The 15,190-nt window shown below is 52.7% G+C and overlaps 1 protein-coding gene across 1 annotated transcript in view; it reads left to right on the top strand.

Moving 5' to 3' along the window:
• Window positions 1–1,905: 1,905 nt before the first annotated feature.
• The window catches only part of LOC115540814 (regulator of G-protein signaling 12), a gene marked incomplete at its 5' end in the record, with an annotated part of 51,758 nt that continues 38,473 nt past the window's right edge, over window positions 1,906–15,190 (top strand). The window contains 18 exon segments of the mRNA XM_075074182.1: window positions 1,906–2,082; window positions 2,084–2,257; window positions 2,260–2,305; window positions 2,371–2,447; window positions 2,486–2,551; window positions 2,553–2,628; window positions 2,669–2,778; window positions 2,780–2,850; window positions 2,920–3,001; window positions 3,003–3,056; window positions 3,058–3,075; window positions 3,409–3,495; window positions 3,497–3,625; window positions 3,627–3,647; window positions 5,045–5,320; window positions 5,322–6,080; window positions 10,266–10,307; window positions 10,309–10,481. Of these exon segments, the coding sequence (XP_074930283.1) occupies window positions 1,906–2,082; window positions 2,084–2,257; window positions 2,260–2,305; window positions 2,371–2,447; window positions 2,486–2,551; window positions 2,553–2,628; window positions 2,669–2,778; window positions 2,780–2,850; window positions 2,920–3,001; window positions 3,003–3,056; window positions 3,058–3,075; window positions 3,409–3,495; window positions 3,497–3,625; window positions 3,627–3,647; window positions 5,045–5,320; window positions 5,322–6,080; window positions 10,266–10,307; window positions 10,309–10,481 (2,438 nt within the window).

Here is a 15,190-nt window from a genome sequence, read left to right as displayed (position 1 = left end):
GGGACAGACAACTGGACTACATGCTGCTTATAACAGCTAGTGGGTAGAATCAGAACTCAGTTCCACCAATGTGTTCCGATGGCACTACATACGTTGTGTTTGACCCTTTGAAAAATGGATATTTAATAAATAAGAATCAGTCTAACTTGGTTGATAAAAAGTCTCATTAAGGCCCTTAAGAAGATGCACTCTTCCCCCGATGACTTTCAGTTATTAGGCGCAGTTTAAAAGTGATGTTCCTACTCCGAGTCATTGGCTTATGGGGAGAAACTAAAGTAGACATGACCTCACATGGGATACAGCATATTTATACCCCTGACCATCTTGATACCCCGACCTCCTCTGCACCTCCTTCTCCTCCTCTCTCCTCCTCCTCTAAGCACACCTCCTCCTCCTCCTCTGAGCCCACCTTCACCTCCTCCTCCTTCGGTCCCCTCCTCCCTCGGCCAGATGGTGCGGGCTTTTCTTTTGTTTACCCGCCGCTCCTGAGCACACCTCGCTGACCCTCGCGACCGGACTATGGAGACTGTCTGCGCATCCTTTTCGACACGGACAGGTAGGCGACTCTCGGGGCTCACGCTGAGTCAACTCGTTACCGCACGCACGCCGCCGAGACATCAAGGGGCGCGCGGCGGCGGCGCCTTTCTTCTCATCGGCCTGAGCGCTCGTTACCGTTAGCCAGCTGTTCCTCTCTATAGAGCGTAACCCGTGGAGTCGTGCGTGCTTATGCGGGACTAAAGTATATATATGAGCTACTTTATTAGTTATTATTATTATATGAGTTATATTAGTGTTTAAAGTTCGAGTTTAGCCACCTGTGGGGTGAGTTAACGGCGCCGTAAAGTTTACCTCGTGATTTCTCAATCAAAACTTTTTTGTCAACGTCTTCGGCGGGAGGGGTTTCAACCGTGTGACTGACACCATGGGAGAGCCAATGGCCGGACGCTAGGGGTCTGTGTACATTACCGTTGTCACGGTTACGTGCTGACATTCCAGCGTTCCTGAGAAAAGGGGCGGGACCGAGCGCTCAGCACGGGTGGCTGCCTCCCGTCCGAAACTTTCGTAAACTTTAATACCAAAGTAACGGTAAAAATGGTTTGTAATGGGAAAGAGCTGAAACACCACCATTTAAAACACAATCAGACACAAAATAAGACGTTTTAAATGTAATACACGTTGTAACTAGTGGACTAGTAATAAGGGTCTCACGTTGCTGAGCGGATGTTGAGATATGGCGTTTATAAATTATATTTAATGAACCCCGAGAGCAGCAGTTGCCATTTCACCGACAATACTGACACTGATGCAAAGTGTAATAACTTCTTAAGCATCTTAATCATTTTAGCTTCTAGAAGCAGACTATTCGGGATTCAAACTAAAGTTGACCTTGTGGTTAATATCTCCTCCGGACCCGCCTCAGGTGTGGTCTAATGTCTCCTCATATCTCCTCTAATTCACAGTGCAGTGCTGCTTTCAATTGCAACCAATAAACGGGAAGATCTCAGCCATCCATATTGTAGGATATTCTTGTTCTTAAAGGTGGGTATATTTCTGAATGTTTTGATGTATTGTCCTGCTATAAAGGTAATAATAGGACGTTGTGAAAGAGGGAGAGAGGTAGAGGAGAGGGGATCTTTTCTAAACGTGATCTTCTTTGTTTCTCTGCAGGTGTCCCGGGCTCATAAGATGTCAGGGATTCGCACGGTGATGATGGGAAGCTCTGGCAGAACCTCCTCAGAACTGATGCCATGGGCTGCACTCAGGTGTGACTTCAGATCCACCGACTCCAAGTTTCCAACGCGCAGTCTCACGACAGAACACGATGACCGCCGGCGGCCTCGGCCGCGCGCTCTGCACGCGCTGTGTGAACATCCAACAGCACCGCCCCTCTCTGGAACTCACTGACAACGACGGCGGACTTCTTCGAGAAACTATGTTCTGGAAAACGGAGGACCTTATCCAAGAGGCGTGCGGCCGGTGGGGAGTGGGCCTCAGCCTCTCCCCACGCCCTGGGCCCGGGCCCCGCCCCCCTTCCGGCGGGGGGGGCGGGTCCGGGCGGTGGAGGTGGCCCGCGGCAGGGCGGGGGTACGGGTTCACCCTGTCGGGCCAGGGCCCCTGCCTGCTCAGCTGCATCCTGAAGGGCAGCCCGGCCGAGTACTTCGGCCTGCGGTCGGGCGACCACATCCTGGACGTCAACGACAATCACACGTGTACCAAGGCGTCGCACGAGGACGTGGTGAAGCTGATTGGCCGATGCAAACCGGCGTCCTGAGGCTGGTGATCGCGGAGGGCGAGCGCCACAGGGCGACACCACCACCACCACCACCAGCGCGCCGCCGCTAACCGCGACCCCGCAGGCCGCCACGCCGCGTACCCTGGACTCGGGCTCGAGCGACGACGAGTACGACCGTCACCCCGGGGCGGAGCTAATAACAATGGGAAGCCGGGCCGTGGCCCCACGGCGGCGGCGGCGGCTGGTACAAAGCCCAAGATGGACCCCAAGCAGCTGGGCATCAACCGGGCGGAGCGGGTGGTGGCGGAGCTGCAGTCCCGGGGGCATCTTCAACATGATCTTCGAGAACTCCAGCCACTCGTCCAGCAGCTCGGACAAGGAGCGCGCAGGGCCGTGACCTCGCCGGCCGGCCGCCTGCCGCCCGCCGCCAGCCCGCCGCTTCCAAGCCCCGCCGGCCCTCGGAGCCCGAGTACCCGTCGTACACGTAAGACCGCCCGTTCCCGTAGCAACCCCAGACCTGCCTGTCGGAGGAGGAGATGGTGCGGTTTCCTGAACGAGGACTCGGTGTTCCTGGACCCGACTTCCACCACCTGAGCCTCCAGGACAGCGAGCAGCGCGCGACGTGGAGGTGGAGGAGGAGGAGGAGGAGGAGAGGGGGGGCCGACCTGGGGCTGGAGGCCGGCGAGGACATCCTCAACGTGGCATGATGGTGGGCTCCTGGGCTCCATCGAGCTGGCCTCCACCGGGGCCAGCCTGGAGAGCGACAGCAATCCAGGCCATCCGGGGCAGCATGAGGCGTCTGCGGGCCGAGCAGAAGATCCACGTCGCTGGTCCTGATGAAGGTAGGCCGGCCTCCATGCCTTTCTTTTGGCTGGTAACCGGAGGGGTTGCTGGTTGCTGGTTTGTCAGGGTGTCCCTGAGCAAGGCACCTCACCCCCGACTGCTCCTGACGAGCTGGCTGTCGCCTTCAATAGCATTGACACCTGCCGTCGGTGTGTGAGATGTGTTGCATGAATGGGCTTAATGTTAGAGACGATATTGTACAGCACGTTGAGTGCCACTGGTTAGAAAGGCGCCGTATAAACGCAGTCTGTTTACCATTTACAATACTGATGGTGTTTTGGTCCCGGTATAACACGCCGTGTTTCCTGGCTTCTGATTGGTCCCTTCCGCAGGTGATGCACGACAGCGTGCCCTGTGCAACGACCGAGGGCCAGGTGCTCGCCACATACCCCGCCGAGAAGCTGGCGTTCAGCGCCTGGCGTGTCCCGCCGACCGCAGCGCTTCTTCGGGCTGGTCACCATTGCAGGCCACCGACGACGAGGGGGACCCCCGCTACGGCCACCAGACGACGGGGGGCTGCGCACCTCCTGCCACGTGTTCATCGTGGACCCCCGACCTCTGCCACCACCATGTACGTCGGCAGCTGCATGGGACGGGCGTTGGTGTTGCCCCCGTACGCACCTCACCTGTGGAGGGAGTCGTGATTGACCCCCTCCACAGGTGGTGGGCAAGTCGAGCCTTCCTAAGATGATGAGGGCGGCGTGTGGCTCAGGAGGTAGAGCGGGTCGGCTGGTCACCGGAAGGTCGCTGGTTCGATCCCCGGCTCCTCCTAGCTGAGTGCCGAGGTGTCCCTGAGTGAGGCGCCTCACCCTGACTGCTCCTGACGAGCTGGCTGTCGCCCTGCGTGCTGACTCTGCCGTCGGTGTGTGAACGTGTGAATGAATGGGTGAATGTGAGGCAGTATTGTAAAGCGCTTCGAGTGGACACTGGCTAGAGAAGTTGCGGTGTAAACGCAGTACATTTACCATTTACAATTGGATTCACAAAGACAACACTTAATAACTTATTTAACGAAATCCAAACAAGCCAAGAGGCTTTAAAGTAATGAACCAGTAACACTTTACAATAAGGATGCATTCCATTAACAATGGATACTTTTCTTTACCTAACTAACAATTGATTTACTGTAATAAGTTATAATCTAGTTATCATTTACTAATTATGTTCATTTGAACTAAGCTATTAATGTTTACTTACTACGGTTATGGTAACCTTTTATCCTTCTCCCCTATGCTAATGTTATATAGTAATGCTTATTACTGCATTAAATGGTAAACAGACTGCAGTTATACCGCACCTCCTCTAACCAGTGGCCAGTCAAACTGCTTATTATATAATGTCCGCCTCACATTCAGCCATTCATGCACACATTCACAGACACGCGACGGCGGAGTCAGCCACGCAGGGCGACAGCCAGCTGTCAGGAGGTGTCTTGCTCAGGGTGCGATGTCTCCCTTGGACTAGCAACCTGTCTGGTTACAGCCAACCCGCTCCCCCTCCTGAGCCCCAAGCCGCCCCCTATAACCTATAAACCCTATAACCTAAAAGTCAGTTAATGGTTAATATCGTACCTTAACTGTAAAGTAGGGATGCACCGAAATGAAAATTCTTGGCCGAAACCGAATATACTGAGAACAGTTAGCCGAAAGCCGAAAGCGAATACCGAATGTGGCTTTTACTGTTTTTCATTAATTTTCCTTTAATTTTCCCCATTGCATAAATTAAAACAATTAAATGCCCTTTATCAACTTTTTTGTCTTGCTTTTCAATAAAAAAAAACTATTACAAATTTGATACAAAATATTTATTTAATACTGAACGTTTTCTATATATAAGAATTTAAGAACAATTTACCTTTAAATAAAATGAGTAAAAACAATTTATTTATTTTTCAAAAAAAAAAAAAAGTTCGGTGGCATCCCTTTTGTAAAGTGATGATGAACCACTTCATTGACATTCCGGCCCCAGGCCACTCGGGGGTGGCCCGGAGGTTTCGGCTTCGACTGCACCCCCGACCCGGACACGGGGGGCTGCCTGGAGTTTCCGCCCACCTACCAGCCCCTGCTGCAGTTCGTGTCGGTGCTGTACCGGGACATGGGCGAGAGCATCGAGGGGGTGCGGGCGCGGGCCTTCCACGACCCCGACCACGACGCGCAGCAGAACCACAGCACCAGCAGCAACAGCGACAGCGGCATCGGCAACTTCCTGGCCGAGGAGAAGAGCAACCGGGTGCTGCTGGTGGACCTGGGGGGACCCGCCAGCCACCACTGGGACAGCCCGCCGCCGCCGCCGCCCCACAGGCCGCCTGGAGCTCCGGCCAGGCCCACCCCCTACCCCCGCCCCCACCTCCGCCGCCGCCCCCGCCCGCCCTGAGGAACGGACACTACCGGCACCACGAGCCGCAGCACTTGGCCGACCTCCACCACCCTCTCCCCCCGCGGCGGCACACCCACACCACTATCCCACAGCCAAGAGGGGCGGGGACAAGAGAGGGGGCGGGGCCGGGGGCGGGGCCGGGGGAGGGCTGGAGCAGCACCAGCAGCGCTGGCTGCCAGTTCACGTGCTGCGGGACTGGAGGCAGCAGCACCTGCAGGCGGGCGCCGGCAGCGATCAGGAGTCCTACGCCGAGTCCACGGACGGCTGGTCCTCGGCCAACTGCAGCACGCTGCCCCCCCCCATGAGCAAGATCCCCGCCGACCGCTACCGGGCCCCGCTGGCCCCCGGGGACCACCTGCCGCCCCCGCCGCCGCCGCCGCCGCCGCCGCCGCTGGCCCCCGCCGCAGGGAGCCAGCGGGGCCCCCCCCAGGCCCCCAGCGCCCGGGCTGCCGCGCACAAGGATGAGTGGGCCAGGAGGCTGTTTGGGGCCGGGGAGAGGGACCGGGAGAGAGACAAGGGGAGAGACAGGGAGAGGGAGAGGGAGAGGGACCGGCCCGGGGGAGGCAGGGAGAGGAAACGCGGGAGCGCCAAGACAGAGGAGAAAAAGGTAAGATCGACCAAAAAAAAGTGACGTATGATGTGTCACTCTTATCAAAAGTGATATAGGACGCCTCTCGTTGTTTGGCGGCGTGTTCGTCTTGTTCAGGAGAATCCGAACTCCGTTGTGTGTGTCCGGTGTGTGTCTGGTGCCCAGCGTCGCGGTAAAGCCGCTCTATTAGAGTGTTCACTAGAGCGAGCCCCCCCCCCCCCCAGAGTCTACACCTGCTGGTCTTATGGGAGGCTTGTGTTAAAACTGACCTGGAGATGAGAACACACTAACAGTTGGCAGACGTCTCTGCTCCCCCTCCCCCCCCCTCCACCCCCCCCCATCCACCGTCTCTCTGGAAAATTACTCTCCTTTCAGGTGTGTGCGTGTGCGTTTGGGTATGTGTGTGTTTGCATTTGTGCGTGTGTGTGTGTGCGCAACATGGCATTTATGGAGGCTGTAAATGCATGCGTTCCTCCCTCGGCCCCTCGTCACTCTCCTCTTCTGCCTCTTCGGCCCTGGTTCCAGTTTATACTGGTCCGAGTCCAGGACTTGTTTTACAGAGGACCAGGTCCTAGTTTATACAAGACCGGGTCCTGGTTTACAGAGGACTGGGTGCTGGTCTCTACAAGACCTGGTACTGGTTTATACAGTCCTCACGCTCGCTCTTTGTGAGTGTCTCACGGCTATGTTTCAGTTTTTATGTATATATGTGTGTGCGTGTATGTGTTCAGGCATTAGCGTGGAGGGGAGAGTGGGAGGGCTTGCAGTGTGTGTCGTGTGTGTGTGCGTTTGTGTGTGTGACGTGTGTGTGTGTGTGTTTGATCTTCTCAGCGTGTGTGTATCCGTTCTTTATCAGTATTTTCTCGGCCGTCGACCCAGCAGATTGATGGGTAATTTATCCCCACTCCTCCAGTATCAAACATCCATTATTCACCAGGTAGACATCTGCTGGTGCCTGCGGGCCAGCTGCTGCCTGTGATAGGTCCACCCTGCCCTCTCAAGATGAGGCTCCCCTCAGCTCAACACCTGTGTTAGCAGGGCTGTTTAGGGATCGTTCGTTTAGCCCTTTATTACAATCAACATATCACTCAAGGTTGGCCTATTCGTCTTGAACCAGTATCTCATTTTTCTCAACGCATTGAAATGATCAGAAGTTGTTTTTCACAACAACGACGTTTGAAACACATGAGTTGTAGTTGTGGACGGGTCCAACACAAACAAGAGGACAAAATGACGTCATCGTCACAGCATCGAGTTGTCAAGAGTCCAGCATTAAGGGTCCTCGACAGATTTATAATTTGAATCAGTATTAAGTCTGTCAATGTTTGTGTCATAGCGTACAAGTGAGATAGCGACCATGATGCGACTTTGTGTTGCATTGGTTACCAACGTTGGCTGGTGACCAGAAGGTTTGCTAGTTTGAACCCCGGCTCCCATCCCCCGAGCAAGACGCCTCACCCTGACTGCTCCTGAAGTGTGTGAATGTGTGCATGAACGGGTGAATGTTAGGCAATGTTTTGAAGCGCTTTGAGAGGCCACTGGTTAGAAAAGCGCTGTAAAATGCAGTCCATATCATGACTGTTGGACAGCAGACAGTGGGTGCTTTGGCGGATGCTGAACCAATGCACAGCAGTCCTTGGGGTGGGAGGGGTCAGGCTAGGGCAGGGGGCGGGGCTAAAGGAGGCCCCTCCTCCTTTAGATTGTGTGCCCGACCGACGGGCCACTTCCTGGAGACCTTCTCTCCAGGGCGGCCGGAACCCAGAAGAGAATCCAAGGAAGTGTGTGTCTGAGCGGGGACGGTGACAGGAAGCGGGATTTAAACTTTAGTAAACATCTTTGTTCTCGACACTAGAGATGCAGCGTTGGGGGAAGTGGAGCTGTAGGAAGGGCACAGAGCTACACCTTCACTTTCAATTGGGTGGAGCACAACTACACATATTGGATCATCTGATTGTATTCTTTTGCATTTATCTTCAGATTCGTTCAAGTTTTGTGGTATTCTGTATTTGTAATTTTTTTTGTATTTTTGGCATTATGTACTCAAAAGCTCGAATCATTGTTCATTAACTAGAGTTGTGTTTGTGACAGTAGCGTTGTTTGTAACTGTCCTTCCTATTCTTGGCCACGTGGGGGCGGTGTTGCTCTACTCAGAGTCCTGCCGTCGGTGACTCGTGTTGTAAACAAATCGGGGCTCCAACAGGGAGCAGACCGAGAGAGGTTAGGAAATCCAGAACTGTAAACTAAAGTTTGATTTGAATCAGATGTTTGAGTCAGCACTACCGCTAGACTCTTATCTCTAGGCGCACCATTAGGAGTGGGAGGATTTGTCAGTCGCTTTGGATTAAAGCGTCAGCTAAATGCCCTAAATGTAAACGTAAACTATGGTGCAGCCACACCCAGGATACTAAAGTCTTTATCAGCTGGTTCCTAGCCAATCATTTGATTGGGTGAAAGGCATTCCATAAAGAGCATTACAGAACGGAGACTTTAAACAATATGCATCACTCAATCGCCTTACAAGTGTTCAACAACGATCAGAAGCTGTTAACCCAAAGTGCCTGTCAGCAGACTGTCATCTCACTGGTGGCACGATCAACGCAAACACACAGATGAACGCACATGACACAAGCAGCCGGCCTCGCTAATGTGTGTGCAGACCTTCGCAGGGTACCATGCCAGGGTGCAGGGGAATGTTTGCGTTGCTTGGCAACAGCCTAGCCCCTAGGTTCTAGTGGCGGAACTGTTTGTGTGTGGATGAAGCCAAATAAAAGATGAAACAAACAAACAAATCCTAATCTGTCTGTCCCTGATTTCTGTGGCGTTGTAAAATTGGTTAAAGGGGTACTTTGCAGAGAAACGGGGGGGGTCCATTAGGGAAATAGCTGCTGAACCACTGGGTCTGTGGGACCATTTAGCCAGGAGCTGCTGCACCAGTACGTCCCAGTGCTGGCTCTGCTGCACCAGTACATCCCAGCGCTGGCTCTCACACGCTTCCTCCCTCGTTTCCTTCGTCGTCATTAAGAGCACTAAAGGTGCTTTTCAATCGCTTTCTTTCATCGATAGGAACACACGTCAAAGAGTCACGGTCGCACGCACACACAACACACACACACACACACACACACACAACACACACACACACACACACACACAACACACACACACACACACACGCGTGCGCGCGCATGTACATGCAGGACACTCACACACACAGTCACACACACACGTGACGCCGTGTTTCACGTCCTGAGGAGATCTACTCGGCTTCCTGTAATTCCGATCACATGGATAAAGAACAACACGCACAGTACATGCGCCGTCGCTAGGCAACGGGCTGGCGGCCATCTGATGAAACGCCTCCAGGGACCAAACTTCTGCGTGTGTGTCGTGTCTGTGTCTGTGTGGTAGGCGGTGTGAGTGTGTATGTGATTTTGTATCGGGTCTGTGTCTGTGTGGTTGGCATGTGTGCGTGTTTGTGTGTGTATCAGGGCTGTGTCTGTGTCTATGTGGGTAGATGTGTGTCTATATGGTAGGTCTGTTCGTGTGTGTATCATCTGTGTCTGTGTATGTCTGTGTGTGTGTGTTTCATGGCTTTGTCGTGTGTGTGTGTGTGTGTGTGTGCGCGCACCTCAATGCAGAGCAGCATAGCCCAGGCCTATGCATGCCTGTGCCGTGTGGAATTCAGCATTTCAGTGGCAAAAAAACAGAAAGTACTGAAAGCGGCTGGGCTTCAAAAGACCCACAAAATCCATTCTCCGTGAGGCAGTCCATCTGTGTTGTGCGCTGTGCTGATCAGCTACAGTAGCCCTATTTACACCAGGGACGTCTTACAGTGCATTAGCCTGTTCATGTCCGATCGGTTTCTGCTGCTTGGAATCGCATTAGTTCACCATGTTGACTGGAACATCAGGCCAACGTGGGCTTCAGAGAACGAACACACGCGCACACATACACATACACATGAACACACACGTACACAAATCCACACACACACACACACACACAGACGCATTCATACACACACAGTAAGAGACACACACCTTACATACACACACATACACTCTCTCACTCTCACACATAATCTCACTGTCTCTCTCACACACACACACACACACACACTCACACACACACTCACGCTCACGCTCACACTCACACTCACACTCACACTCACACACACACACACCCCCGATCTGTTCTCACCAGTGCCTGTGTGTGTGTCCCCAGGCGGGCCGGTTCCGGGGGCTGACCCGGGGGTTCCCCCCCCCTCCCCCAGCGCTCTGGCGCCCGCCGCTCCTTCGGCCGCTCCAAGAGGCTCAGCCTGGCGCGCTCCCTGGACGACCTGGAGGTAAGGCCCGCCCCCAGCGCACCTGCACACACACACCAACACGCAGGACGCACAAACACCACCAACACGGAGGACCACACACACACACACCAACAAGCAGGACGACACACACACACACGCACACACGCACGCACAGACCACACACCACACACACACACACACCAACACGCAGGACGACACACACACACACAACACACACACACACACACAACACACACACACACACACACGCAGGACGACACACACACACCAACACGCACGCGCACACACACACACACACACAACAACGCAGGACGACACACACACCACACACACACACACACACCAACACGTAGGACGCACACACGCACACGGCCACGCACGCACACACACACACACACACACACACACACCAACACGTAGGACGACACACACACACACACCAACACGCACGCGCACACACACACACACCAACACGCAGGACACACACACACACACACACACCCAACACGCACGCACACACACACACACACACACACACACACCACACGTAGGACGCACACACACACGCACACACACACACACACACACACACACACACCAACATGCACACACACACCGCACACACCAACATGCACACAAACATGCACACACGTATGCGGGTATGATGATGACGATGATGATGGTGGTGGTGCTGATGATGAAGGTGGAGACGGACACAAAACACTTAACCTACCTCTACTCTCACTCACTCATGCACACGCACATCAAACTCACACACCTGCACACACAAGTATAAAAAACTAGCACATAACCGTCCTACTCTTAGTCACTGACACACACACACACACAGATAAGCACTCGGGTACAAAACTTGCAGATAATCAAGTTCTCTTACACACACACACACACACACATACATACACTACGTTTATAAAACGTGCACAGACAGCCATAGGACCTGCAGGCCTTAACAACAGCAGTTGTCTGCTTGGCAAAGTAAAGACTCTTTCCACACACGCACGCGTTCCCACGGCACACAAAACTCAGAGCCACCCGTTCACACCTCTCATCTAGCCTCACTCCCGGTTACCTCCTGTCAGAACAACGTCTCACTCTAAACAGGCACTATCGCTCCAGCATTAAGGTCTGCAGTTAAGCGCTGCTCCAACGCCCAGTATCGGGACAGCTTCTCTCTTGCTCCCGGTGTTTGTTCTTTGTCCTGTGGGTTCGTTATCAGGCCCTTCACCAGACGGGGCTGAGGTGCTATTTCAGTCCGGCCTGGCGCCTCCCGCGCTGCCAGGAGGGCGACGGATGATCGGGGACGAGTCATTTGAGGAACATGAGGTCCCGGGCCTCACAATATGCCCATTTACTGCCACATTGCCAGGGTTGTCGTCGGCAGTGGACAGGGGCGGTATGCGGTGGGGGTGTTCTGCCCTGACTCGGGCGGACTGTGGACATACAGTGGAGGTCGTGGGTCGGCTTGGCTTCAGGAGGTGGAGCGGGTTGACTTGTGACTGGAAGGTTGCAAGTTCGATCCCCGGCTCCTCCTAGCTGAGGGTCGAGGTGTCCCAGCAAGACACCTCACCCTGACTGCTCCTGACGAGCTGGTTGTCGTCTTGCACGGTTGACTCCTCCGTCGGTGTGTGAATGTTTGTAAAACGTTGTAAGTCGCTTTGGATAAAAGCGTCTGCTAAATGCCCTTAATGTAAATGCAAACGGACAAACAGTGGAGGAGATACAGGGGAGGACGTACAGTGAAGGACTGCAGGAAGAGGAGACGTTTTTCTCTCTGGTAAACTGTAGGTTTCCCACTATAGGTTTGATGCATCTCAGAGATTAAGCCGTCTGAGCTTTCCCAAAGCACTTCTTCCAACTTCTTCCATCATTTTCATTGATGCAGGAATTGTGAAACATGTAAACATATCCTGGATGGCAGGCGCTTCAGACCGGGACTGGGTATGGAACATGATGTCTGTTTCTTTGTGGGGCCGGTTTGTGTTCTGTCCTGTTCTCTGATAGAGATCTCAGCCAGGCTAAACGTTTCCGCTGTTTACTGACTGTCAGTAGGACACACAGATCTGGTTCTGCTGCTCTCAGAACGAGGAGACCCGAGGCTGGGTTTATGGATGTGAAGAAGAGGCAAAGGAGACGAGGGGAACAGAGTCTACTAGGGCTGTCAAAATTGCTCAAAAATGACATTCGAATGTTCGTTTGGAAAAAAATCACGAATTCGAACTATTCGAATATCGCGTTTTTGGATACATTTCGAACGAATATTCGAACTTCGAATATGTTTGCCGTCTCGTTGAGAGTGCTGGTGGGCCGCGGCTTCCTGCTGGGCATTTCCTTACTTTAAAACGAGGGACATCGCGAACAGACAGAGGCTCATTCACAAAGCAGTTAGGCGCTTGTACCGCGGGAGTGTTTTTTCACATTCAAATATTATGAGGGACATCGCGAACAAACAGAGGCTCACTCACAAAGCAGATAGGCGCTTGTGTAACCGAGCGTTGGCACTTAGATATTTATATGACAAGAATGACACAAGCGTGGAAGGGAAAATAGTCTCGTTTACTTAGTACATATCAGAAGTCACCCAGTCACAGCGTGAGAGCTGGAATACCTATATCCAAGTACGGAAACCCCGAGGGGATAAAATACATTCGCTCTTCACAATACTAGTCTGTTACACTTGTACCACGGGAGTGTTTTTTTTCACATTCGAATATTATGAGGGACATCGCGAACAGACAGAGGCTCATTCACAAAGCAGATAGAGGCGCTTGTACCGCGGGAGTGTTTTTTCACATTCAAATATTAATTTTCACGTTCGAATTCGCGTTGTTGGATACATTTCGAACGAATATTCGAACTTCGAATTCGTTGACAGCCCTAGTCTACCGTGTTGGAACAGAGTCCACCATGTTGGATCAGAGTCCACGGAATCCACCATGTTCAATAGGGATCTACCATGTTGGATCCAAATCCACCATGTTGGATCAGAGCCCACCATGTTGGATCAGAGAGAGTCCACCATGTTGGATCAGAGTCCACCATGTTGGATCAGAGAGAGTCCACCATGTTGGATCAGAGTCCACCATGTTGGATCAGAGTCCACCATGTTGGATCAGACTCCACCATGTTGGATCAGAGAGAGTCCACCATGTTGGATCAGACTCCACCATGTTGATCAGTGAGTCCACCATGTTTGATCAGAGTCCACCATGTTGGATCAGAGTCCACCATGTTGGATCAGAGGAGTCCACCATGTTGGATCAGAGTCCACCATGTTGGATCAGAGAGAGTCCACCATGTTGGATCAGAGAGAGTCCACCATGTTGGATCAGAGTCCACCATGTTGGATCAGAGAGAGTCCACCATGTTGGATCAGAGTCCACCATGTTGGATCAGAGAGAGTCCACCATGTTGGATCAGAGAATCCACCATGTTGGATCAGAGTCCTCCATGTTGGATCAGAGAGTCCACCATGTTGGATCAGAGAGAGTCCACCATGTTGGATCAGAGAGAGTCCACCATGTTGGATCAGAGTCCACCATGTTGGATCAGAGTCCACCATGTTGGATCTGAGACAGTCCACCATGTTGGATCAGAGTCCACCATGTTGGATCAGAGAGAGTCCACCATGTTGGATCAGAGTCCACCATGTTGGATCAGAGAGAGTCCACCATGTTGGATCAGAGTCCGCCATGTTGGATCAGAGAGAGTCCACCATGTTGGATTAGAGTCCACCATGTTGGATCAGAGTCCACCATGTTGGATCAGAGTCCACCATGTTGGATCAGAGAGAGTCCACCATGTTGGATCAGAGAGAGTCCACCATGTTGGATCAGAGTCCACCATGTTGGATCAGAGAGAGTCCACCATGTTGGATCAGAGAGAGTCCACCATGTTGGATCAGAGTCCACCATGTGGGATCAGAGGAAGGAATTTCAAGGCGAATATCTTTGAGGCTTGCACCCACTCACACTCAGCCAAGGTTAATGTTTTCACAGTAATAAGGCCGATCATTCAGTCATTTGTAATCGTTACTCAAGGTCCAGCCTACACAATGATGGTCCAACCTTCACATCGTCACATCTGGTAGAAGGAAAGGATTCAAAAAACACAAACAAAGTAATAAACGCGAAACAGGCACAGAATTCCCAACCACCACATCCCAGGTCCATACGGTTCACAAAAGACTCAAGACTCACTTGTTCAGACAGAGTACCCCTAGACTCTGCATAACCTCCCCCCTTAACCCCCACACCCCTAGTACGCACTTATTGTATTTTGTACATCCTGGCACTTAAAAATAGTACTTTGTATGCATTGTGTAGCGTCTTATCCTCGCTATCGCTGTTGTATACGTATAGTGATGGCACTTCGTTCTATGAACATCCTTACTGCACCAACAGCGATATATTGTTGATTCTCTTTCTCCTGACAGACGTACTAATTAATGTAAGTCGTTTGGTCGTCGTTGGGTAAAAGCGTCTGACAAACGCCCACAATGTAAACATGGTATCATGCAGTCAAATCAGCTCTGAGTCCAGAGAGGTATGTTGACCATCACCCCAGTACGTTCTAGCCGCCACCACACAACAGAGACTGCTGATCTGTGATTGGATAGTTCAGCCTGTCTGTGTGTGGGAGTGCATCCCCCCCCCCCCCCGCTCTACTAAATCTACCTATTTCTCACTGTCGCTTAGTGCTGTACATTGGGGCCATCCACACACACAGAGAGGGCTTTGTTGGCTGCGTTGTGAAGGGGGGGGGGGGGGGGGGGGGGGGGGGGGGGGGGGGGGGGGGGGGGGGG

The sequence above is a fragment of the Gadus morhua genome, chromosome 3 (assembly GCF_902167405.1).
Source record: "Gadus morhua chromosome 3, gadMor3.0, whole genome shotgun sequence".
In the NCBI taxonomy this organism is placed as follows: Eukaryota; Metazoa; Chordata; class Actinopteri; order Gadiformes; family Gadidae; genus Gadus; species Gadus morhua.
Note: the sequence above shows the minus strand (reverse complement) of the source record. Positions and strands in the feature narration are given on the sequence as shown.